Genomic DNA, 25,558 nt, shown 5'->3' with positions numbered 1-25,558 from the left:
AAACCCACTCTGTCATCGCCGACCCTGTCATTAACATGGATAATGTATCTGTTGACCAGGCAATGGGAAAAAGACGCCTTGGGTTACTGTTCTAATATCACCCCTAATATCACCCCCCTGGGGGACCAGATGGATGAAAGGTATCCCAGGTTGTGTGTACAGCAGCTCTACTTTCCTTTCAGTCATTGGAAACAAGCCTAAACAGACACACACACAGCATGCTGCTATCAACTTAGGGCCACTGCAAAGACAACCCAATGAGAGGGTGGGAGGAGGAAGGGAGGTGATAAAGAGAGAGAGAGAGTAGGAGGGGATGTGTGTGTGAGAGAGAGCGAGAGAGAGGGGGGAGGGAAGGAACTCTCTGCATGGCTGTGATATTCTCTCATCTTGGATGGGGCTTTTCCTCTGGTTTTGTCCCTGTCACTGGCCACCCTGTGTCCCCAGGAGCAGGCAGCGGTGTAGCGGCGCACAGACGAGTTGTTAGCCACGGAGGGAGCTGGGGATGAATCATCCCCAACAAAGAGCTTTCGAGATGGCAGTGTGTGTTTCTGCCAGGAGGGAGGAATGCATCAGGCTTTCTCAAGCAAGCAGCAGCCTGCAGTGTGCGTCTGCTTGAGAGCCAGCCTTCCTCGACGGTGTGTGTGTGTGTGTGTGTGTGTGTGTGTGTGTGTGTGTGTGTGTGTGTGTGTGTGTGTGTGTGTGTGTGTGTGTGTGTGTATGAGTGTGTGTGTATGCATGTGTGAAAGTGCAAGAGTGTGGGGGTGTGTGTGAGGGAGTGTGTATAACAAGTGTGTGTGTGTATATGTGTGTGTGCTCACTCTTGCTCGCAAGCCTCTTTCCTTCCTGGAGGAGAGGCTCTCCTCTTCAGCGATCGGCAAGGTAAGGAGACTGACATATTTTTTTTTTCACTAATGAATCCCTACACACACCCTGTGTATTCCCTCTGGGGAGTGGGGATGGGGGCATGGGGCAGAAAACGGGAAAAGAGGCTTAGCTCCATTGATAATGAACAGGGTAGTGTGTGTCTATGTGTGTGTGCGGTGTCGGCAGGCAACAGCGGTGGTGGAGGAGATGAGAGACAGAGAGAGAGAGAGAGAACAGGATGCAGTAAGCCCAGGTGGTAATAAGGGAGAGAAGAAAATACTGACTGAAAGGCTGCTTTCACCTGCTCGTCCACTGCACTCTCTCTCTCTCTCTCTTCTCTCTCTCTCTCTCTGTCCTCAGCTTCTGTTGAAATGATCTCCCAGAGTGGCTGGTGAGCAAGCAGATACTTCTGTGTTTTGACGGGGAACGAATCATGTTAAGACAATACAGACAAAGCTATAGTATTTCATGCTCATTGCATGCATGCACTGAGAATAAAGGTACTCATTGTTGTCCCTATGCATCTGTCCTTACTTGGGACTGTTAGCTGACTGAGGGATCCAGCTGCTGTATGCATTGCTATGCTTACGTGGATGCCGAGGGGAGGGGGACAAACTGACGAGTGTGGGATTTGTTAGATAAACATTAGCTTTCTTCTTCTGCTCTGTGACATCATGCACAAAATGTGTTCCTTTAGTGTGCCAGGATGGTTGTAATGTACTGCTACATGTTTGTACTCTGTGGAAGTGAGGATACAGAGAAGAATTGCTCAGCGAATAGCAGAGACCAAGTGGCAGACTGACAATGAACCACTCATGCCATTTTACAAGGTTTTATACTGTAGATTATATTACATTTATAGTCTACGTCATACTAGTCTTGTTTTAAGTAATTACATCAAGGATATAATATAATGGGATATAGTTTTCATGGGATTGCTGGTATGATCAACAACTTGACGGATTTCTCTTTCTTGTGAACAGTGGTAAGGTCTATCTCTGCTCTGGTTTATAACTACCATAGGTTGAAACTCTAACCACATGCCCTGAAGTGATACTGCCAATTATGCCTTAATCATACATGTTTGACTGCAGCAGTATGACATGCACCACTTACCTCTCACACCAGTAAATGAGTTGTGAGTAGTTGACCCCGTTTGACTCAGCTGAAAGGCCCCTCTGCACCTGCTGCACAGCACAGGGATGCCTCTGTTAACTAGCAGGCTAATGGCCAGTTAGAACCATCAGACAGAGAAGCGCTGCTCTGGGACATCCTGGATCAACAGATCTATAGAGCTCAGCTTCCCCAGACCAGGGACGGTTAGGAGTGGATGAGGCTCCACTCATAGGTGCTGGAGGATTAATTGAGGTTAATCAATAATCAGCACTCAGATAACCTGATCGGTCATTAATTAACCCTGTTCTATGTTTTGTAAGTGTGTTTAATTAGTTGGAAGGGGGGGGGGGTTCTACAGATTCTAGTTAACACTACACTTTGGACACTCTTTATACCACAGCCAGCGGTAACGGACACGCCATGTGTTTGTTTCTCAGGTTTCTCATTGATATTCAAGAAGGCCAGGTAGGGAGGGAGAGAAAGAGTATGTGAGAGGAGAGTTTTATGGAACACACAGAGCCAGGTGGACATATGCTAGCTGAGGGTGAGTGACATGTCATACACACTCGTGACTCCTCTTCTCACGTCATTACTTTTTTGGAACCCTTTTTTTTCTGTCCCTCATTTTTCTAAAAGTTCACGGTCTAGCGCTGCCTCACATTGCTGTCAAGGCGATGACAAACGAGCTGGCCTGTCTCAGGTACAGCTGGGATGGTGACAGACAGACCCCATGGAGAAGCACACAGGTGCTGCCGAGACCGAGTTCCCATACTGTACCCTTAGCATACAGCCCAGCACTGTGGGCCTGCTGGAGGCAAGAGGAATGCTTGACTCACAGTCGTGTCTGCCAAGAGAGGAGAGGAGAGGAGAGGAGAGGAGAGGAGAGGAGAGGAGAGGAGAGGAGAGGAGAGGAGAGGAGAGGAGAGGAGAGGAGAGGAGAGGAGAGGAGAGGAGAGGAGAGGAGAGGAGAGGAGAGGAGAGGAGAGGAGAGGAGAGGAGAGGAGAGGAGAGTGGGTATTAAGAGTTTCTGTGGCCACTGGCCATGAGATGTCAAACACAGGATTAGAATGCGACCAAGTAAAATTAGGACAGTATGCCCTGCAGTCACACTGTGTGATGAGACAGCGCCCATACTGGGTGACGGAAGAGGAACTGAGCTGCCGCAAATTGATAACATGGAGGGAAAACATATATATATAAAATATACATTATATACATATATTTTGTAATTTTGTCCCTTTCATAGGAAGAAGAGTGTACAGTAAAGATTGCTAGGGCGGCATTCTGCATCAATAAATTACACCCCTGAGAGGCCATTTGGCCTGTCTCATTGGACTAACCAGATTATATGTATTTATCTGCTGAGAGTCAGATTGTTTAAAGGACTGGTGGAAGCCAGTAGCATCTTTAATCAAACAGAGTGCGGGCCAGTACTGTACTTCACTTCCCTACTGCCTATAGGCCTCAGTGGAAGAGTTATAAGTACTCTATATGGGGCAGCAGGTTTCCTGGCTGGTAGGAGCGTTGGGCCAGTAACCGAAAGGTTGCTGGATCGAATCCCCGTGCTGACAAGGCAACCCCCACACCTCTCTGATTCAACTGACTAGGTATCACCCTATGGCCGGGCGATTTGGGAGCTAGGACCTTTTCGAGCACTCATTTGGTACAGGCATGTGTCAGCAGCATCACTGGAGGCATGCAGGGGGAATAGCACATCAGGGCTTACGACTTGAGATGTGCTGTATTTACAGTGTCATTATGTCAAGGTGCTTGGGGTAGCTAAGAGCTAGCTTTTACTTTACATGACTCTGTTAGTGTTTCATCGACTCTGGCCTAGTGGAGAACTAAGCCATTTTCTCTCACACTTACTGGGCCTGGAGAATCTATGCCAATCTAATTCAGGCAGAATGATGTATATTCTCTGTCAAGCTCCCTGTCCCCTTCTCAAATCCCTCCTGTTATGGCTTGTTTACAGCCATTGAAGCCAGTCAAGGTTGACATATAAAAGACATTGAGTCTCTTGGTGATGAGGAAGGATGACAACACGTGGCGAGGTTCCAACACAAAGAGAGATAAAGTAAGACATCAAAACCATTGAAATGTTGTGTGTGTGGCGACAATACTGACAGCCCACGCTAAATACACCCCCCCCACCTTTCTCTCTCTTTGGACTATTCCTCCACTCCATACTGTCAATATTCACCCAAACCTTATGTGCAGTCATGCACTGTTTCTACCCTAGAAGTTAAAACAGCGCAAAGTTGTAGGATAAGGACATTTCTTAATGTCTGAAACTAATTTCTTAGTTGTCTTTTCATTGAGTGACTAAGAACATGATGGAAAAGCTTTCAGTTTTCTTTAAAACCAGAATTTCAGTGATTGAGGCAATTCTGACTTGCTTTAACAGGAGTTTGGAGCTTGCAAGGGCAGATGACGTAGTTCAGCGAGTTTTGCATACTCACTTATCCAGAATATTCTTCTGTTTTAGAGCTTTACTTTAATAAACTACAGTGTCTAATGAATCTGGTTCATGATCTAGCCCCAGTGTATACTGTACATAGCTTGCTGCTACCAAGTGTGGTCTTTATTTGAGCTAGCGATACAATACGTTTTTTTGTTTTTATATGCGGTTGTTGTACCACTAGCTCAAATAAAGACCACACTTGGGAGGAGCAAGCATTAAGCACAAATGCACTTTCTTTCTTTTCATTGCAATGTTATTGTCTAGATCCTAAACCCCTTTTGGATGTGTATCATTTATCTCCTATTATATGATGTACTGTGGTGTAGAGTACTGTACCCTCTCCTGTAACAGCTCATGTTATACTGAGTAATGGTAACATGATGATTGAGGCCATCAGCAAAGAAATCCCATTTCCCTCTATGAGGAAGGTCTGCCCCAGTGACTCTACTGTCTAGCGTGCAGTCACACACTGGCAACGAGTAACTTAGTGCAGGTTCTATAGTGTGTCTCCCCTTTCATTTGCTTGCATACCACTTGCATGATATACCAGAACACTTACTAATGAAATATACATGGAGGGAGTATGTCTTTATGTGTCATAAGATTCCAGTTTTATTACACCTTTTAAACGTTTAAATTAAAACAATAATCATCACCCTATTGCGTGTTGACTCAGCTCTGTTATTGACACTAGAAGTGACTCTTTAGACAGGCATGGCTACTGAAGGAAAGGGCAGCATCAACCACAATCATAAACACTGCAATTGTGCCGTCCAGTCACGTCCAGTTCTTGTGTACCTTTCTCCTGCCCTCAGAGTGTGTGTGTGTGTGTGTGTGTGTGTGTGTGTGTGTGTGTGTGTGTGTGTGTGTGTGTGTGTGTGTGTGTGTGTGTGTGTGTGTGTGTGTGTGTGCGTGCGTGCGTGCGTGCGTGTCTGTGTACTGAAAAAACATACCATCCACCTCCACCCCCCTTGAGAGGCAATGCAGTCTCATTACACTCAAAGGGCAAAACGGGCATCATAATGAAGCTGATAGAATATAAATCTTTGAGCCCACACCACCGCACTGCAGAGTCAAAAAACAGCAGTTAAGACCTTGATGGTATCTATGCCACGGCACAGGTCTAGCTGTGTAATTCAGCCCTGGATTATTCATGCATTGACAAACACAAAAAGAGGATAACCTTCTGTCCCATCTCCCACCCACACCTCACAATCTGACACATATTTTGTGAACAACAAACGTGCGTCAGCACTCGTGGGAGAAACTGTGTCCTAAAATTGGATCACAGGAGGGCTGAACACGCTACTGATCCTACAAGCATAGTAACCTTCATCCTCCCTACATCAGTGCAAGCCTGCCAAAAAGGACAGAAAGACAATCAGGACAAAATAGGGAAAACATTCACTTGAGCTTGGTGGACTCACATCCAGCAAATCCAATACCTCTCGTACCTCTCGTATCTCTCTATCCCCTTCTAAGAATACGGTAAGGGGTGCATACGCCCCCCCCATCACTAGTCCTGTCCTCCATTGGTCTGGATTGATGGGATAACTGAGAGGCTTGTCTGCCTGTTAAAGCTGCTCACAGGCTGGTATGGCTGTTTTTAGATCTAGAGATGGGCGTTGGGTGTGAAGGCGTGTTTGCGCTCTGAGGTATGTTGTTTACAGGGACACTGACACATTCTGGAATTATAGGCTGTCTGTTTTTAAAAACCAGGGTTGTAATTCATACAATTTAGAGGAGTGATTATTAATCAGACTGTACTACAAGAGTAAGTATGTTTTCTAACGTTAAGTAGGCCAGTATGCTTGGTAAAGATTTTAGCATGTGTCCCTTTGAAAAGTGATTTTGAACAATTGATGGTTCTGAACCATCAATCTTTAAAAATCAGTTGTGAAAGGGATGCATTATTGGTTCTGTGTTCATGGCAGGTATTTGGATCTATGCTATGTTTGCACGTGTGTTCATGGAGTTGGAAAGAAATCAACAAGTGTAGCACAATTTAGAATGACCTCATCCTCTATGGCTTCTGATATCCTTGACAGCATGTGGCCAAGTTTTGCTTCAGCACTTTGATAGATTCAAGGCAAGCTGCTGAGGCATGGGGTCAAGTCCCTGAAGTTCAGAAGTATGTGACCAGAAACCATTATTATAGCAACTGCAAGTTCCACTCTGCATGCATATATATACAGTATTTTCCTATGGGCTGAAATGAAAGATGGTGTTATCTGAACAGTCATAAGCTTAGTGGATTCTGAGAGGTCGATGTAAGGGCAGAAGCCTGTGATCACAACTTGTAAATCATCTACTTTTCAATTCATTTTGTTGAGAATGAATCAAGACACTGTGTTTTTATTTGCGTCCAATTACTTGGTTCTTTACTTTAACTCCCATTTATTCTGAAAGGAACTGCATAGAAGGGATATAGTGATGTATAATGTTGTGTTTGTAATCTGCAGTTCTGCAAAGCGATGATGGCTGATAGAGTAGCAGCACACAGCACAGAGAACTGAGAGCAGCCATTCTGTTTGTGATGGTATCATCCCATTATCACTGGCACCGGATGACTGTAGTAGCTTACATTTCACTCATGTGTAAATATTGATAGATCTGATTGTACAGGAAACACAAGAGCCTTGTGTAAATATTTGGCTCAGTAGTGCCAACATCTGCAAATGCACAGTTCTGAACAGACACAGAACCAGAGAACCAGGCATATGGAGCGAAAAAAACAGTCATGTACTTTCTGGCTATTTCAAACCTTTATTTAATCAAACTCAAAAGACAAACACTCCTTAAAAGCATTTTCGTGTTTTAGAGTGAAAAACAAGGTGCCCGTCAAAAACCACAGTCAGGTCTACTCTGCTCTGTGGTCCCCGCTCCATCCTCAAGGCCACCCACCCCACCTCCTGCCAGCCTCCCTCACGCTGTAGTGTCCCTGTCAGAATGAAATTCCTTCCCAGCTCCACATTACGTACATAGGGAGAGCACAGAATGATACACTTATGCAACACTTAGCATATTAACCTTCTGTTTGAATTATCCTTGGAGGGGGGAGATTGGGATTGTAGAGTGTGGGAGGGGAGGCTGCCAGTGTGATGGCCTGCTGAGTTATAGAATGCCGTAGTAGTGATTTCCTAATCTCCCACTGTGTCACATTGCATCATGGGAGATGTGCCATATTCAACTGAAGGCACATTTGTTGTGTTACATATGACAACGTCATTAGTGTGTCATGCCAGCTTGTTACAGTGGGCCACCGGCCATGTTCCCATTTGATGTTCTAACAAACATCCACCAGCTTTCAACAAAACATGTTCTCCAACAGCACTTTATCAAAGAGCAGCTCAAATGCACTATTATATTTTCAAGAAAATACGCATGCATAAATGCAGGTGAATTATATCCTAGTACAGCTAAGGACATTAGATGTAACGTAATTGATAACTGTCTTTGTGGTAGATACGCATGAGAGACATGACAGCACTGTCCTTGGCTTACACTATACCACTCCACTGTCAGTGCAGAGGGTTTTATATCTAAAGCTTGAGTGGTTACTTTCCCTACAAGCCAGAAAAATGCATGCTCCTTCATTAGCATTGGAATGGGGATGGGGTTATAGTTGGTAGACTGTAGCATAGTGGGTAGACTTTTAGTGTGTTTTCCTCCCTCTAATGCTCTGAAAGCCTGTGGGCTCTGGCGAGGCCGACTGTGTGCTCGTCAGTAAAAAGGGCACAGAGAATGAAAAAGCCTTAATTGACCAGATATCCTTCATTACACACAGGCTTACAAACCCAATGCACTCTGTCCCCCTAAGACAAGTTCTAAAGCACAAAGGCCAGTGACAGACAGAAAGCCAGTCTGGAAGATGGAAAATGTTTTTTAGACAGATAGATTTGAGTTTATTCACTTGTATTTTGATTTCTGGGAACGTACTGCATCTGATGATGGCTTAGTCACTTTGGCGTACACATAAGCTGTTCATAGATTAAAGGAGCTGTAAGTGACTTTATCAATGGTATTAACAGTACAGTAGATGTTAAGTGTGCTGCAGATTTAGAAACATGTTATATATATTTCTTGTCTATGCAGGGCCATCTTGAATTTGGCAAGCTGTCACTTTTCTGGACCTGACAATGTTTCGTAAGAAGAAAAAGAAGAGGCCAGAGATCTCAGCACCAAAGAACTTTGAGCACCGGGTGCACACCTCTTTTGACGCTAAACGGGGCTGCTTCGTGGGCCTGCCAACCCAATGGCACAGTTTGATAGAGAACCTCCGCAGGCCCAAGCCTATGGTGGACCCCTCCCGGATCACCCCAGTTGAGCTCAATCCAAAGAAGGTACTGGACCTTATTTTGGCTGTGTGCACTGGGTGTCTTTTTCTCTTGATGTATTTTCCAACAGATTAAAAGAGTTGAAAATGTATAGGATTTTATTTCTGAGAATATTCCACTATTAGTGAGCCTCAAAGCCCTCCATCGAAAGCATTTATAGCAGAGGCTTTCTTACTACAGTACAGAGTCCTTTACTGCAGCAGAGCACTGTGGTGGTCAACACTTTGCTGTTCTCCCTGTCATATTGCTTTCTTATCTATCACAGGGCTCAGCTAATGACCCTGCTGTGTACACTGACTGTACAACATGAATCCTTGGAGGGCTCCAAGATTTATTACTCAATGCAGGCAATTAATAACGATCCATGGTGCCTTCCCACAGATGTCACGCTGAGGAATAGAAAGTGCAGGTACAGCAGTGGAAATGCCAGTGAGCGATAAAGCCTGCAATTCGAAGGATTTCTGCGCTAGACTGAATGCTCGTGCCGATATGCCCCTTAGAAAAACATAACACGTTTTCATTACCACCAGTGGATAAGTTTGAGCTTTGCGTTTCAGAATCTCCTCGTCAGCTTCTGAAGCAGAGTCATGGTTTTAATGGGATCATCGGGATTGGATTGGTAGTACAGAGGAGTCTTGTGTTCTGTAAATGATGTAGCCTGTATGGCAGAGGCAAAGGTTGGAGAGGTTACATGAAACATGATCACATTTGCTACATTTGAACAATAATGATGCATTCTGTCCTTTGTAAAGGGTATGCAGTGGGATGTGAATTAGTCTTCACATGCATAGATCTACACGCATGTGTGCGCTGGGTGGAGTCAGACATTTTAGAGCAACGTGCACCTTTGGGTAACCTGATACCTCACCCATCCCAAATAGCAACATTCATCAAGGGGTGACAGAGGTTTTCTTGTTGTCTTCTCATTTCTTGTGAAAGCAAAAGAAGAGTCTGTCTTGTCTTGTCTTCCCTTGCTGGCAAGTTGGCTAAACACTGCAAGCTAGCTAGCCTTTTAGCTTCCCACATCTCATGTGAAATAACCTGATTTATAATTAAATAATATGCCCTGTCAAATATTATTATATTTGCCAGTGTAACCTACAACATTATCCCAATTTGATATGCTGCTTCAATGTATTCACTTCCATATAATCTAAAAATATAATGTTATACTTTTTTGTCACAGAGAAGAAGAAACAAGCACTACTTTTACATTTTAAAATAGCCTAGAATAAAGTTATCACTTCTAAACAAAATACATTTTTGTGGGGGATTCTAATAAGGCTTTAATGTTGTTTGGTTTATTGTTTGAATAGTCGCTGAGATTATATGTACTTATCAATGCAAAATAGGTTACTTTGATACATAGCCTATAGATCAGATCAACAAACCATGCGATCTTCAACGATGCCCCCATGGCTACGCAAGGAATGATACAGTGCTTTACAATTTTCATGTAGTGTGGCACGGGAGTACTAGAATGTCGGAGTGCACTACAAGGAGCCATCCCTTTTGTGACAAAAAAACGACATAGTGACACTGGGTCCGTCTTCATAGTGTATAAATAGCCCTTAAGCCACCTGTGCAGCTGTGAGAGCAGACTAGAGCACCATACCAAAGACAGAAGCATGGAAAACTCTCATAACAGTGAACATGACTTTTCTTTGCCCAGAGATTGAGTAATCAGCCAGTGGGCCTATTCTCTGATATGTTAAACTGGAAGGGCCGTCTGCCAATGCATTTTTAAGTCTGTGTCATCTTGTTCTGTCAGGGCAAGTTAATGCTCTTTCTCTATGCCACTGTGAGGGGTGCTGCTAGATATTTTACTTGTCAGAAAGAATCTGTCAGTTTTTACCGTTTTTATACAACACACATTACAAAATAGAAGCGGCTGCATACAGGCCAAAATATGAAATCACCATCTATGCTACAAAATAAACATGCAACATGTAGATATGTCCTTCCAACATATTGCCAGCAAAACTAACTGGGAAACGAGTTAAGTCTGGATTTTTAAAGAATGCCAAAACTTCCCTTTCAGACTCAGAGTTCTAAAAATAATCTCCCAGCCACAGTTGTGTCACCCTCTTTATTCCACACCCTCTTTATTCCACACCCAAATGCACAGGCCTCTCAGTATGTTATGATCATTCCAGTCAATGTGATTGGCTGAACATAACTGCTCTCCTTTCAGACCATCGTGCGTGGGAGTATGATCGGCCATGGAGACTACATCTCAGCCATGATCTCCGACATGAGCAGGCTGTCCGTGACCAGCTCCAACTCCCTAAGGAAGAGCAGCCCTTCAGGCAGGAAGAGGGCCCAGTCCCTTGGCAGGCTGGGGGAGGTGAAGGAGGGGGACACCTACCAGTATGAAGATCTGGGAGAGGATGACATGGAGCAGCAGCAGTGGAGGGACAGGGCTCATAACATCCACAGTGAGAGTGGGATGCCCCAAATGGGCATGAAGAAGAGCATCACCCTGCAGCCCAACGGTGATCTTCCCAGGGCCAAGTCCACCTACGAGGTGAGTGTCAGCTCTCTGGAGGGACCCCCGGTTCTGTCCCAGCCCATACAGGTGCCTATTAAGGGGGCTTATATCAGCTGTGAGGTGGGCAGTCCCACAGAGAGACTGATGGTGAGGAGAGACTTCCAGGTGCCGAGGGTTATGCCACACAACCAGAGGCCCTTCTCATGCTTCTACAACCCAGCCATGGCTGTCCAGCTGCCCCATCCTGATCATGGGCGTCACCCCCCTCCGGAGTACCGCACAAACCTCTACATCCACTCCCACAACAGCCCTAGCAGACCATACTCCTCCTACGACCTGAAGGTAAGCATGTCACTTCATCATTATCTCTCATCTATATTTTAGATGGACATTGTCATAGCTTAGCTGATGTAATCAACTATGATATATTATTCACAGACATACGTCAACCAATTTCACATTGGCCAGTAGTTAACTGTGGTACACAGGAGGTTGGTGGCACGGGCTCGTGGTAATGGCTGGAGAGGAATATGTGGAACTGTATCAAATCCATCAAACACATGGTTTCCATGTGTTTGATGCCATTCCATTTGCTACATTCGACCATTATTATGAGCTGTTCTCCCCTCAACAGCCTCCTGTGCTGTGGGTATATACAGCAATCAACACCTTTACTCTTTGAAAACCCTGTGCATAATTTGGACAGTGAGCTACTTCATAGACAGTTTTTTAGGTGAAACATTTATAGAAATGTTTAAGTAAAACACTTTTAGAGCGCATAGCTCCTCTCAATCTTACAGCAGACTCCAACACTGCATTCTACGGTCGATTGCTCAATTAATGCTGTTGTTTTTTCCGAGGTGCTAAAATGTGATTTGTGACTTTATTGCGTGAATGTGCTTGTAAACGTTGAGAGATGCTATGTTTAGCAAGATCTCAAGGGTACATTGAGGTACCTACAGGTGTAGGATCTTAAATTGACCTATATTATCACAGCAAAATAATCCTGCAGCAACAGGATTTGAACGTTAAGTCCATAATGTTGCTTGATCGGTGGTTAGGCTATTCACTGGCCAAAAGTAGGCTTCATGAAAAGAGCAAAAATTCTCAGCAACAAAAGAGTGATCAAATTAAGATCCTATATCTGTATGGCGTTTTAGCAAGGGGCGTACCAGGTGAAGTGAATGCATAGTGTGAGAGTAAAGCACTGTTATTTACATCCAGTAATAAAGCAGGGGAGGGACCTTGGGAAGACAGCCAACTCTCTCTCTCTCTTACTCTCTCATCATCCAGGCAGAGTCGGCTCTGAGGCACCACCAGTCAGGCTTCCTACCCAGCACCCCCAGCAGTCCCTTCATGAGTGGCATCAGGCCCCACAGGACGGTGCGCTCCTCAGCCAGCTACACCCTGGGACTGTCTCCCAACATGGGCCTGAGACTCAATGGCCCTGACCCCTTTTTGAGACACTCAGGCTGCCCTAATGCTCCCTTCCCCAGGCAGGACAGCCCCTCCCAGCCCCGGCCCTCCCCCACCGGCTCCCTGGCCACCAGCCCCCCAGGCACATGCTCCCCTGCTTTCAGACCCCCTCAGCACCCCCAGAGGCCGCCACCAGACCCCCCCCAAGGTGACTCATGAACAGTTTAAGGCTGCCCTGCAGATGGTGGTAGACAAGGGGGACCCTCGGTCGTACCTGGAGAACTTTGTGAAGATTGGCGAAGGTTCGACGGGGGGTGGTGTGTATCGCTCGGGAGAAACACAGCGGCAGGCAGGTGGCCGTGAAGATGATGGACCTGCGGAGACAACAGCGAAGAGAGCTACTTTTCAACGAGGTATCCCCAGCCAACACCATCCTCAATGACCCCCAAAACCCTCTAAACAACACCCCAAATCACCAATAAATCACGTTGGATACATCATATACATAGAGTACCAGTCAACAATTTGGACACACCTACTCATTCCAGGGTTTTTCTTTATTTTGACTATTTTCTATATTGCAGAATAATAGTGAAGACATCAACACTATGAAATAACACATATGGAATCATGTAGTAACCAAAAAAATATTGTATATTTGAGATTCTTCAAAGTAGCCACCCTTTGCTTTGATGAAAGCTTTGGCATTATCTCTTGGCATTCTCTCAACCAGCTTCATGAGGTAGTCACCTGGAATGCATTTCAATTAACTGGTGTGCCTTGTTAAAAGTTAATTTGTGGAATTTCTTTCCTTCTTAAAATGTGTTTGAGCCAATCAGTTGTGTTGTAACAAGGTAGGGGTGGTATACAGAAGATAGCCCTATTTGGTAAAATAACAAGTCTATATTATGTCAAGAACAGTTCAAATAAGCAAAGAGAAATGACAGTCCATCATTACTTTAAGACATGAAGGCCAGTCAATAAGGAACATTTCAAGAACTTTGAAAGTTTCTTCAAGTGCAGTTGCAAAAATCACCAGTGTTATGATGAACCTGCCTCTTATGAGGACCGCCACAGGAAAGGAAGACTCACAGTTACCTCTGCTGCAGAGGATAAGTTCATTAGAGTTACCAGCCTCAGAAATTTAAGCCCAATTAAATGCTTCACAGAGTTCAAGTAACAGACACATCTCAACATCAACTGTACAGAAGAGACTGCGTGAATCAGGCCTTCATTGTCTAATTGCTGCAAGGAAACCAATAGTAAAGGACACCAATAAGAAAAGACTTGCTTGGGCCAAGAAACACGAGCAATGGACATTAGACCGGTGGAAATCTGTCCTTTGGTCTGATGAGTCCAAATTTGAGATTTTTTGTTCCAACCGATTTTTTGTTCTCTTTGTGAGACGCAGAGTAGGTGAACGGATGATCTCCGCATGTGTGGTTCCCATCATGAAGCATGGAGGATGAGGTGTGATTGTGTGGGGGTGCTTTGCTGGTGACACTGTCAGTGATTTATTTGGAATTCAAGGCACACTTAACCAGAATGGCTACCACAGCGTTCTGCAGCGATACGCCATCCCATCTGGTTTGCGCTTAGTGGGACTATAATTTGTTTTTCCACAGGACAATGACCCAACACACCTCCAGCCAGTGTCAGGGCTATTTGACAAAGAAGGAGAGTGATGGAGTGCTGCATCAGATGACCTGGCCTCCACAATCACGCGATCTCAACCCAATTGTAATGGTTTGGGATGAGTTGGAACGTAGAGTGAAGGAAAAGCAGCCAACAAGTTCTCAGCACATGTGGGAACTCCTTCAAGACTGTTGGAAAAGCATTCCAGGTGAAGCTGGTGGAGAGAATGCCAAGAGTGTGCAAAGCTGTCAAGACAAAGGGTGGCTAATTTCATGAATCTCACATATAAAATATATTTTGATTTGTTTTTGATTACTTCATGTGTTATTTCATAGTTTTGATGTCTTCACTATTATTCTACAATGTAGAAAATAGCAAAAATAAAGAAAAACCCTTGAATGAATAGGTGTGTCCAAACTTTTGACTGGTGCTGTATATCCTATCTTAATTTGATCACTCTGTTGTCGCAGAAAATATCCCTTCACAGCAGGAAATGCACATTGTAATGTATTCAAGATTTTAAAACGTTTCTAAAGTTTATAATTTACATTTTAAAATGTCAGACTTGATTTATCCTAACAAAAAATGATCGCCCCCTACAAAAATGTCCATTAATTATAATCCACATAATAATTCACATTTCTTGTTACTGCAGGATTATTTTCTGGCTGTGAGAAACTGGTCAAATTAAGATACTATATCTGTAACAGAGCCCACCTGTTATCAATTGAAACTGCGGGGGCACATGCCCCCTTAGATCCAGCTAGGCCTTATTTTGCCCATCAGTTAGTTATTGTCCCTGACAATAATACCCAAAGACCCTATTTTGCCCATCAGTGCCCTCTTGAAATTGTCAGTAACATTACGTGACACCTCTGTTATCAACTGTATTTGTTTGTCCAGGTGGTGATCATGAGGGACTACCAGCACAGGAACGTGGTGGAGATGTTTAAGAGTGCCCTGGTGGAGGAGGAGCTCTGGGTCATCATGGAGTACATAGAGGGTGGAGCACTAACCAACATCGTGTCTGAGACCAGGTATGGAGACACAGCACAGACCTGACCTACTCCCCCATAAACAACTGGGGGCAAATTGTATTGAAGGAACAATGAAAAGTAAAATATAGTCATTTTTAAGAGACAAGAATTCAAAGACTTGTGTGACAGAATGATAAAGCAAAATTCTAGTCATGTCTTCAGTACCTATTTTCACCATTATGTGGTAGTGTGGTACTGACTGCTTGAGGGGACAGGCACCTAAGCACAGTTTCTTTCATTCTCACTGATACTAGAGCAAAACACTGTGTCCTCCTATGGGAAACTATAATCTGATAACATAATTAGATTTGTGCATGTTAAAATGACGTGGTTCATTTAATTTGATCCAAAAACACGATTCAATCTATGCTCCCATGCTGTTAAATATATCAGGAACTGTATGGATAAAGAAATTGTCAATGCATATTAACACTACCTGTCAATGTATTTTAAATTCCAAACTGAAAGTTGACACGTTCTCACTACATAGATAGGAGTTGACCCCAAAATCAGGTATCTAGAGACATGGGGACAGAGTGCATTTCTATCTATCCAGCTGACATATTAAAATGGTCCAGATGGAGTCTGTAATTTTCATTGGTTGTCAGAACCCAAGATTAGTATTTGTTTTGATTGAACTGTCTGGAATAAGACCCCTTTGCTAAAATATACCTCCTTCATACTCCAATCCATCCCAAAATAAGTTTTGATAACAATCAATATCGTTCTGGAAGCCTTAAAGGAACAATCTGCGATTTCTACTTACATTTTTTTACTTTTAAATGAATTATATATACCCATTGATTCTTTAAGAATATAACTTAGAAAGAGCATAAATCAACTGTCGTACCCCATCAGAACCCAAAATCTAAGCTTGTTTTACTCCATTTATTTGTCCAAATTATATTTCTAACAAACATTGTATAGCCTCAGAACATGGTCAAAACTATAATTTTTTTATATCATGGATGGTCAGTCCTTGCATGCATAGCTCTGTCTATGAATTTGAGACCTCCAGTCCCATCCCTCAGCTATTTAACAGAACAGTGGTGAGGAGCCTGATTTGTTATTTGAACTGAAGATGTGTGCTAAGGTATTTACTGAGGAGTTTCTGAAACACAGTTCTTCAGTGTTCAAAATCTCCTAGGCTATATATTCAAAATGCATAAACGTGATACTCTGAATGCACATAGTTGTCTGAACCTCACCTATGCCACCATTCATTTATAGCATCACCTGGGTGACACAACAACAGCCATTTTGCAGTGCAGTTTTGAGTGTTGTGTGTATCTGTGTCACTCCCCCATGCAGGCTGAGTGAGGAGCAGATAGCCACAGTGTGTGAGGCTGTGCTGCAAGCCCTGGCCTACCTTCACTCCCAGGGAGTCATCCACAGGGACATCAAGAGTGACTCCATACTGCTAACACTGGATGGGAGGGTAAATCTTTTGAATTCAGTTGAGCGAGAACACACCTGTTTATGTATTCATAACTGTTGATAATTGAATTGTAATGCTCCTGTCCTGTACAGATCAAGCTGTCAGACTTTGGGTTCTGTGCACAGATCAGTAAGGACATTCCCAAGAGGAAGTCTTTAGTAGGAACACCATACTGGATGGCTCCGGAGGTCATCTCTAAATCTCCATACAGCACTGAGGTGAGAAAGAAGATATTCAAAACTACTCTGTATCCTAACTAACTGTACAAGGTATATTACTGCATACTAATGGAATACTAATTGTCCAAACAAATACTCATGATGTCCAGTATTCATGTCCATGTCAACACTGCTGATATACAGTATAGTGTATACTGGTTTGTTGTGTCTGCCAGGTGGATGTGTGGTCTCTGGGCATCATGGTAGTTGAGATGGTGGACGGAGAGCCCCCCTACTTCAGTGAGACCCCCGTTGCAGCCATGAGAAGACTGAGGGATGAGCCAGCTCCCACCGTACGGAACACAACCCAGGTCAGAGGTCAAACAGAACACATACAGTACATAGAGAGATACTCTCTTACACATGCACAGAAACACACACACACACCTTTCCTCTATTTCTGCTGAATTAGCTTGGACTTTACACTTTGTGTAGGTATCGCCGGTGCTGAAAGACTTCCTGAACCGTATGTTGACCCGGGACCCAGTGGAGAGGGCCAGCGCCACAGACCTGCTAGAACACCCCTTCCTCCTGCAGAGCGGCTCCACGCAGTGCCTGGTGCCCCTGGTGGAGCAGTACCGCAAGCGCATGTCTCACTGCTGATCCCATGGTGGACCCTGATTACTACTGTACCCACCCTGAGTGTGATCTGCCCAGGCCCAACCCACCCAGCACCCACCCCAGTGTGGGAGCAGCACCAGAGAGCAGATCCAGACCCAGAGATCCTGGTGCTGTTACAGAGCTCATGGCATCAGGCCTGTCGGCTTGGTAGACAATGGCACAGCATGGGCCTAGAGGCCTACTGTAAGAAGCACTTTAGCAGTGAGTTGGTGTAGTGAAACAGTAGCATGCAAACAAACAGTATTCCTAACTCATCTCAACAACGTCTGGTTCTACCTGTGATAGACAACATCCAATGGGATTCCTCCCGACACAACACCAATCTAGCATTGATGCATTATATACAGACTTGAAATCCAAGGAAACTGTGAACTGCATTGTGGACTTTTCCTGTTATTGAGCAGTTTCCCATTGTAGTGTTTGGATAATAGTGAATTTTCAGCTTGTGCTATAGACTCAAGTTATGGTAGCTCATGACTTGGAGAGAAGCTTGATGTTACTTAGCTCTACAACCATATGGGACACTGACTGAAGTTCACCTTGTCAGTAAACAATTTGCATGGCCAAATGAAGGCAGACCTGGCCTGATCAGAATGTTTAAAACATGCTACTAAGAGATGACATGAGAGACCTGCCGCCAGTATCACCATGACAAATGTGTAGATGAGGGGATGGCTGTTTGTTTTTATTGTGCTCAAGGAATCATGTTCCTTTTAATATTTATTCTATTTTGCTTTTCCGAAAAGTGTTGTGAATGGTTTGTAATGTGAAATTGCAAATAAGTTTTCAGTTTAGAATATCAACTTGAAATGTAGCAGATGAACAAATAACGTAAATACAGTACATTCTGTATATTAGGACTTACTTGCAGAGCCACTGTACTTACACTACCGTTCAAAAGTTTCGGGTCACTTAGAAATGTCCTTGTTTTCCATAAAAACATACATGAAATGAGTTGCAAAATGAATAGGAAATACAGTCAAGACGTTGACAACTGTCACGAACGTCTGAAGAACTGGCCCAAGGTGCAGCGTGGTAGGCGTACATTTTACTTTTAATAAAAATGACACCGGAAAAAACAACAAAATACAAAAACGAACGTAAAGCTATATGCAGTGCAGAAAGCAACTACACACAAACAAGATCCCACAATCACAGGTGGGAAAAAGGGCTGCCTAAGTATGATCCCCAATCCGAGACAACGGTAAACAGCTGCCTCTGATTGGGAACCATACTAGGCCAACAAAGAAATAGAAACATAGATATGCCCACCCAAGTCACACCCTGACCTAACAAAATAGAGAATAAAAATGCTCTCTAAGGTCAGGGCGTGACAGTACCCCCCCTGCTCCCCCCACTTCCGTGGAACCGGACCGTGGATCGTCGCCGGAGGCTCTGGACCATAGATCGTCGCCGGAGGCTCTGGACTGGGAACCCCCGCTGGAGGCTCTGAACTGCCGACCGTCGCTGGAGGTTCTGGACTGCCGACCGTCGCTGGAGGCTCTGGACTGCCGACCGTCGCTGGAGGCTCTGGACTGCAGACCGTCGCTGAAGGCTCTGGACTGCAGACCGTCGCTGAAGACTCTGGACTGCAGACTGTTGCTGGAGACTCCGGGCCTTGGCTCGTCACTGGAGGCTTTGGGCCATGGATCATCACTGAAGGCTCCGGGCCATGGATCATCACTGGAGGCTCCGTGCCATGGATCACCACTGGAGGCTTCGTGCCATGAATCATCACTGGAGGCTTCGGGCCATGGATCATCACTGGAAGCTTCGTGCATGGAGCCGGAACAGGGCGTACCAGGCTGGGGAGATGCACTGGAGGCTGAGTGCGTGGAGCAGGCACAGGGCGTACCAGGCTGGAGAGACGCACTGGAGGCCGGGTGCGTGGAGCAGGCACAGGTCGTACAGGGCTGGGGAGACGCACTGGAGACCGGGTGCGCGGAGCTGGGACGGGATATACTGGGCCGTGGAGGCGCACTGGAGGTCTGGAGTGTAGAGCTGGCACAACCTGTCCTGGCTGGATGCTCACTTTAGCCCGGCACGTGCGGGGCACTGGCACAAGACGCACTGGGCTGTGAAGGCACACTGGCAACACAGTGCGTAGAGCCAGCGCAGGATATCCTGGACCGAGGAGGCGTACTGGAGGTCTGGAGCGCTGAGCCGGCACAACCCGTCCTGGCTGGATCACTTTCGCACGGCAAGTGCGAGGATCTGGCACAGAACGCACCGAGCTGTGGATGCGCACTGGAGACACATTGCGTATCTCCGCAAAGCATGGTATCTGAACCGTGACCAACTCCTCATCGTAATTACAGGGAGTTGGTTCTTGTTCCCACCTTTGCTCCGCTCGCCACCTCGTATGCCCCCCCCCAATTTTTTTCAGGCTGTCTCTCGGGTTTCCGTCGTCTCCTTGATTCCTGGTCTCGTCGCCGTTCCTCTCTCGCTGGTTCCGCCTGCTTCCATGGCAGGGTCTTGTCCCTTGCCATTACCTCCTCCCAGGTCCAGGAAGTCCTCCACTCCTGGGCACGCTGCTTGGTCACTTGGTGGTGGGATCTTCTGTCACGAACGTCTGAAAAACTGGACCAAGGTGCAGCGTGGTAGGCATACATTTTACTTTTAATAAAAATGACACCGAAAAAACAACAAAATACAAAAACTAAGCTATATGCAGTGCAGAAAGCAACTACACACAAACAAGATCCCACAATCACAGGTGGGAAAAAAGGCTGCCTACGTATGATCCCCAATCAGAGACAACGATAAACAGCTGCCTCTGATTGGGAACCATACTAGGCCAACAAAGAAATAGAAACATAAATATGCCCACCCAAGTCACACCCTGACCTAACAAAATAGAGAATAAAAAAGGCTCTCTAAGGTCAGGGCGTGACAACAAGGTTATAAATAATGATTTTTTGTTGAAATAATAATTGTGTCCTTCAAACTTTGCTTTCGTCAAAGAATCCTATATTTGCAGCAATTACAGCCTTGCAGACCTTTGGCATTCCAGTTGGTCAATTTGTTGAGGTAATCTGAAGAGATTTTACCCCATGCTTCCTGAAGCACCTCCCACAAGTTGGATTGGCTTGATAGGCACTTCTTACGTACCATACGGTCAAGCTGCTCCCACAACAGCTCAATAGAGTTGAAATCTGGTGACTGTGCTGGCCACTCTATTATAGACAGAATACCAACTGACTGCTTCTTCCCTAAATAGTTCTTGCATAGTTTGGAGCTGTGCTTTGGGTCATTGTCCTCTTGTATGAGGAAATTGGCTCCAATTAAGCGCCGTCCACATGGTATGGCATGGCGTTGCAAAATGGAGTGATAGCGTTCCTTCTTCAAGATCCCTTTTACCCTGTACAAATCTCCCACTTTACCACCACCAAAGCACCCCCAGACCAACACATTGCCTCCACCATGCTTGACAGATGGCGTCAAGCACTCCTCCAGTATCTTTACCTTTTTTCTGCATTTCACGAATGTTCTTCTTTGTGATCTGAACACCTCAAACTTAGATTTGTCTGTCCATAACACTTTTTTCCAATCTTCCTCTGTCTAGTGTCTGTGTACTTTTGCCCATCTTAATCTTTTCTTTTTATTGGCCAGTCTCAGATATGGCTTTTTTTTGCAACTCTGCCTAGAAGGCCAGCAACCCGGAGTTGCCACTTCACTGTTGACATTGAGACTGGTGTTTTGCAGGTACTATTTAATGAAGCTGCCAGTTGAGGACTTGTGAGGCGTTTGTTTCTCAAACTAGACACTAATGTACTTGACCTCTTGCTCAGTTGTGCACCGGGGCCTCCCAGTCCTCTTTCTATTCTGGTTAGAAACAGTTTGCGCTGTTCTGTGAAGGGAGTAGTACGCAGCGTTGACGAGATCTTCAGTTTCTTGGCAATTTCTCTCAAGAATAGACTGACTAGTTTCAGAAGAAAGAGATTTGTTTCTGTCCATTTTGAGCCTGTAATCGAACCCACAAATGCTGATGGTCCAGATACTCAACTATTCTAAAGAAGGCAAGTTTTATTGCATCTTTAATCAGAACAACAGTTTTCAGCTGTGCTAACATAATTGCAAAAGGGTTTTCTAATGAACAATTAGCCTTTTAAAATGATAAACTTGGATTAGCTAACACAACGTGCCATTGGAACACAGGAGTGATAGTTGCTGATAATGGGCCTCTTGTCAAGTGTCTGTGTGCAGCGGGTAGGACGGAGTCAGGCGCAGGACACAGAACTGAGTAAAAACGTACTTTACTCGAAATAAGACAAAAACTAATTCCATACAGAGAATACAATCCTGCTCTACACAAAAGAGCGAACACTTAACAAAGAACATGAAGTCGTAGTGCCCACACACACTAACTCAAACAAACAATATCCCACAAACACAGGTGGGAAAAACGGCTACCTAAATATGATCCCCAATTAGAGGCAACGATTACCAGCTGCCTCTAATTGGGAACCATACAAAATACCAACATAGAAATATAAACTAGAACACCCCTAGTCACGCCCTGACCTACTACACCATAGAGAACCAAGGGCTCTCTATGGTCAGGGCGTGACAGTACCACCCCAAAGGTGCGGACTCCGGCCGCAAAACCTGAAACCAAATGGGGAGGGTAGGGGGGGTGATTAGTCTCGGTGGCGGCTCCGGTGCAGGTCATAGCCCCCACCCAGAACCCGGATCCGGCCGTGGCACCGGACTGAATGCCGTGCCTGGACTGGGCATCGGCGCAAAGGAGGGCGCCGGCCATGGAGCTGGGTTGGACGCCGTGCCTGGACTGGGCACCGGCACAAAGGAGGGCTCCAGCCATGGAGCTGGGTTGGATGCAGTGTCTGGACTGGGCACCGGCGCAGAAGAAGGCTCTGGCCATGGAGCGGGACTGGACGCCGTGCCAGGACTGGGCACCGGCGCAGTAGACGCTCCTGCCATGAAGCGGGACTGGACACCGTGCCTGGACTGGGCATCGGCGCAGAGGAAGGCTCCAGCCTTGGAGCTGGACTGGACGCCGTGCCTGGACTGGGCACCGACGCAGAGGAAGGCTCCTGTCATGGAGCGGGACTGGACACCGTGCCTGGGCTGGGCATCGGCACAGAGGAAGGCTCCGGCCTTGGAGCTGGACTGGACGCCGTGCCTGGACTGGGCACCGACGCAGAGGAAGGCTTCTGCCATGGAGCGGGACTGGACACCGTGCCTGGACTCTCTGGACTGTTGACCGTAACTGGAAGCTCTGGGTCGTTGACCATCCCAGGAAGCTCCGGGCCGTTGACCGTCCCTGGAAGCTCCGGGCCATTGACCGTCGTTGGAGGTTCCGGACTGTTGACCGTCGCTGGAGGTTCCGGACTGTTGACTATTTTGGAAGTTCCGGACTGTGAACCGTCGCCGGAGGTTCCGGACTGTGAAACGTCGCCGGAAGCTCCGGACTGTGAACCGTCGCCGGAAGCTCTGGACTGGGAACCGTCGCCGGAAGCTCTGGACTGTGAACTGTCGCTGGAAGCTCTGGACTGTGAACCATCGCCGGAAGCTCTAGACTGTGAATGCGCACTGGAGGCCTGATGCGTGGAGCCGGCACAGGTGGCACCGAACTGGTGACATGCACTTCAGGGCGAGTGTGGAGAGCTGGCACAGGAATACCGGACTGGGGAGGCGCACTGGAGGCCTGATGCGTGGAGCCGGCACAGGTGGCACCGGACTGGTGACACGCACTTCAGGTTGAGTGCGGGGAGCTGGCACAGGACGTACCGGACTGGGGAGGCGTAATGGAGGCCAGATGCGTGAAGCCAGCACAGACTTCACCAGACTGCACCTGCGCTCTTCAGCGCGCCTGCGCTGCAGCATACTCCTCGCCAAAACCTCTCTCCGGTATCCCTCGTTGAGCTCCAGAGTTTGCCATTCGGGCTCTGGCACTCCCCGCTGCTCCGCCGACCGCTCCATGTGCCCCCCCCAAAAACAATCTTGGGGTTTCTGTGGCCTCGGTCCCCGGCGCCGTCGCTGTCCCCCTATGCTCCTTGGCGACTCCCGCCAAGGAAGGGTCTCGTGTCCTCTCATGTCCTCCCAAGTTCAAAACTCCTTTATCTCATTTACGCTGCTTGGTCCTGCGTGGGTGGGATATTCTGTCATGTGTCTGTGTGCAGCGGGTAGGACGGAGTCAGGCGCAGGACACAGAACTGAGTAAAAACGTACAGGGAATTACAATCCAGCTCTACACAAAAGAGCGAACACTTAACCTGTTGGGTCTAGGGGGCAGCATTTGCACGTCTGGATAAAAAAAATGTACCCGATTTAATCTGGTTACTAATCCTACCCAGTAACTAGAATATGCATATACTTATTATATATGGATAGAAAACACTCTAAAGTTTCCAAAACTGTTTGAATGGTGTCTGTGAGTATAACAGAACTCATTTGGCAGGCAAAACCCTGAGACATTTTCTGACAGGAAGTGGATACCTGATGTGTTGTATTGACTTTAAACCTATCCCATTGAAAAACACAGGGGTTTAGGAATATTTTGGCACTTCCTATTGCTTCCACTAGATGTCACCAGCCTTTACAAAGTGTTTTGAGTCTTCTGGAGGGAGATCTGACCGAACAAGAGCCATGGAACGATGATGTCCCATTAGACACCTGGCGCGCGAGTTCATGTTGGGTACCCTCGTTCCAATACGTTATAAAAGAGTATGCATTCGTCCACCTTGAATATTATTCATGTTCTGGTTAAAAAAGGCCCTAATGATTTATGCTATACAACGTTTGACATGTTTGAACGAACGGAAATATATTTTTTCCCCTCGTTCATGACGAGAAGTCCGGCTGGCTTACATCATGTGCTAACGAGACGGAGATTTTTGGACATAAATGATGAGCTTTTTTGAACAAAACTACATTCGTTATGGACCTGTGATACCTGGAAGTGACATCTGATGAAGAGAATCAAAGGTAATGGATTATTTACATAGTATTTTCGATTTTAGATCTCCCCAACATGACGTCTAGTCTGTATCGCAACGCGTATTTTTCTGGGCGCAGTGCTCAGATTATTGCAAAGTGTGATTTCCCAGTAAGGTTATTTTTAAATCTGGCAAGTTGATTGCGTTCAAGAGATGTAAATCTATAATTCTTTAAATGACAATATAATATTTTACCAATGTTTTCTAATTTTAATTATTTAATTTGTTACGCTGACTTGACTGCCGGTTATTGGAGGGAAACGATTTCCTCAACATCAATGCCATAGTAAAACGCTGTTTTTGGATATAAATATGAACTTGATAGAACTAAAAATGCATGCATTGTCTAACATAATGTCCTAGGAGTGTCATCTGATGGAGATTGTAAAAGGTTAGTGCATCATTTTAGCTGGTTTTATGGTTTTGGTGACCCTGTCTTTGACTTGACAAAACATTACACACAACTCTTGTAAATGTACTGTCCTAACATACTCTAAATTTATGCTTTCTCCGTAAAACCTTTTTGAAATCGTAAAACGTGGTTAGATTAAGGAGATGTTTATCTTTCAAATGGTGTAAAATAGTTGTATTTTTGAAAAATTTGAATTTTGACATTTATTTGGATTCAAATTTGCCGCTCTTGAAATGCACCTGCTGTTGATGGAGTGCACCACGGGTGGCACGCTAGCGTCCCACCTAGCCCCAAGAGAACATGAAGTTGTAGTGCCCACACACACTAACTCAAACAAACAATATCCCACAAACACAGGTGGGAAAAACGGCTACCTAAATATGATCCCCAATTAGAGGCAACGATTACCAGCTGCCTCTAATTGGGAACCATACAAAACACCAACATAGAAATATAAACATAGAAATATAAACTAGAACACCCCCTAGTCACACCCTGACCTACCTTGGTTCTCTATGGTCAGGGCGTGACACCTCTGTACGCCTATGTA

General features: G+C 45.6%; 1 protein-coding gene across 1 annotated transcript; it reads left to right on the top strand.

Annotated features, from left to right (window-relative positions):
* The first annotated feature begins 693 nt into the window (after positions 1–693).
* LOC106610869 (serine/threonine-protein kinase PAK 6) lies at positions 694–18,709 on the top strand. Its single transcript, XM_014210511.2, is given in 11 exon segments — positions 694–879; positions 8,540–8,787; positions 10,976–11,614; positions 12,566–12,901; positions 12,903–12,998; positions 13,000–13,101; positions 15,227–15,360; positions 16,672–16,798; positions 16,891–17,016; positions 17,193–17,327; positions 17,452–18,709. Coding segments are annotated over 10 exon segments (2,067 nt in total). The 5' UTR covers positions 694–879; positions 8,540–8,583; the 3' UTR covers positions 17,620–18,709.
* The last annotated feature ends 6,849 nt before the right edge of the window (positions 18,710–25,558 follow it).

Source organism: Salmo salar, chromosome ssa09 (assembly GCF_905237065.1).
Source record: "Salmo salar chromosome ssa09, Ssal_v3.1, whole genome shotgun sequence".
Classification (NCBI taxonomy): Eukaryota; Metazoa; Chordata; class Actinopteri; order Salmoniformes; family Salmonidae; genus Salmo; species Salmo salar.
The sequence above is the reverse complement of the archived record's forward strand: the minus strand, read 5'-3'. Positions and strand labels throughout refer to the sequence as shown.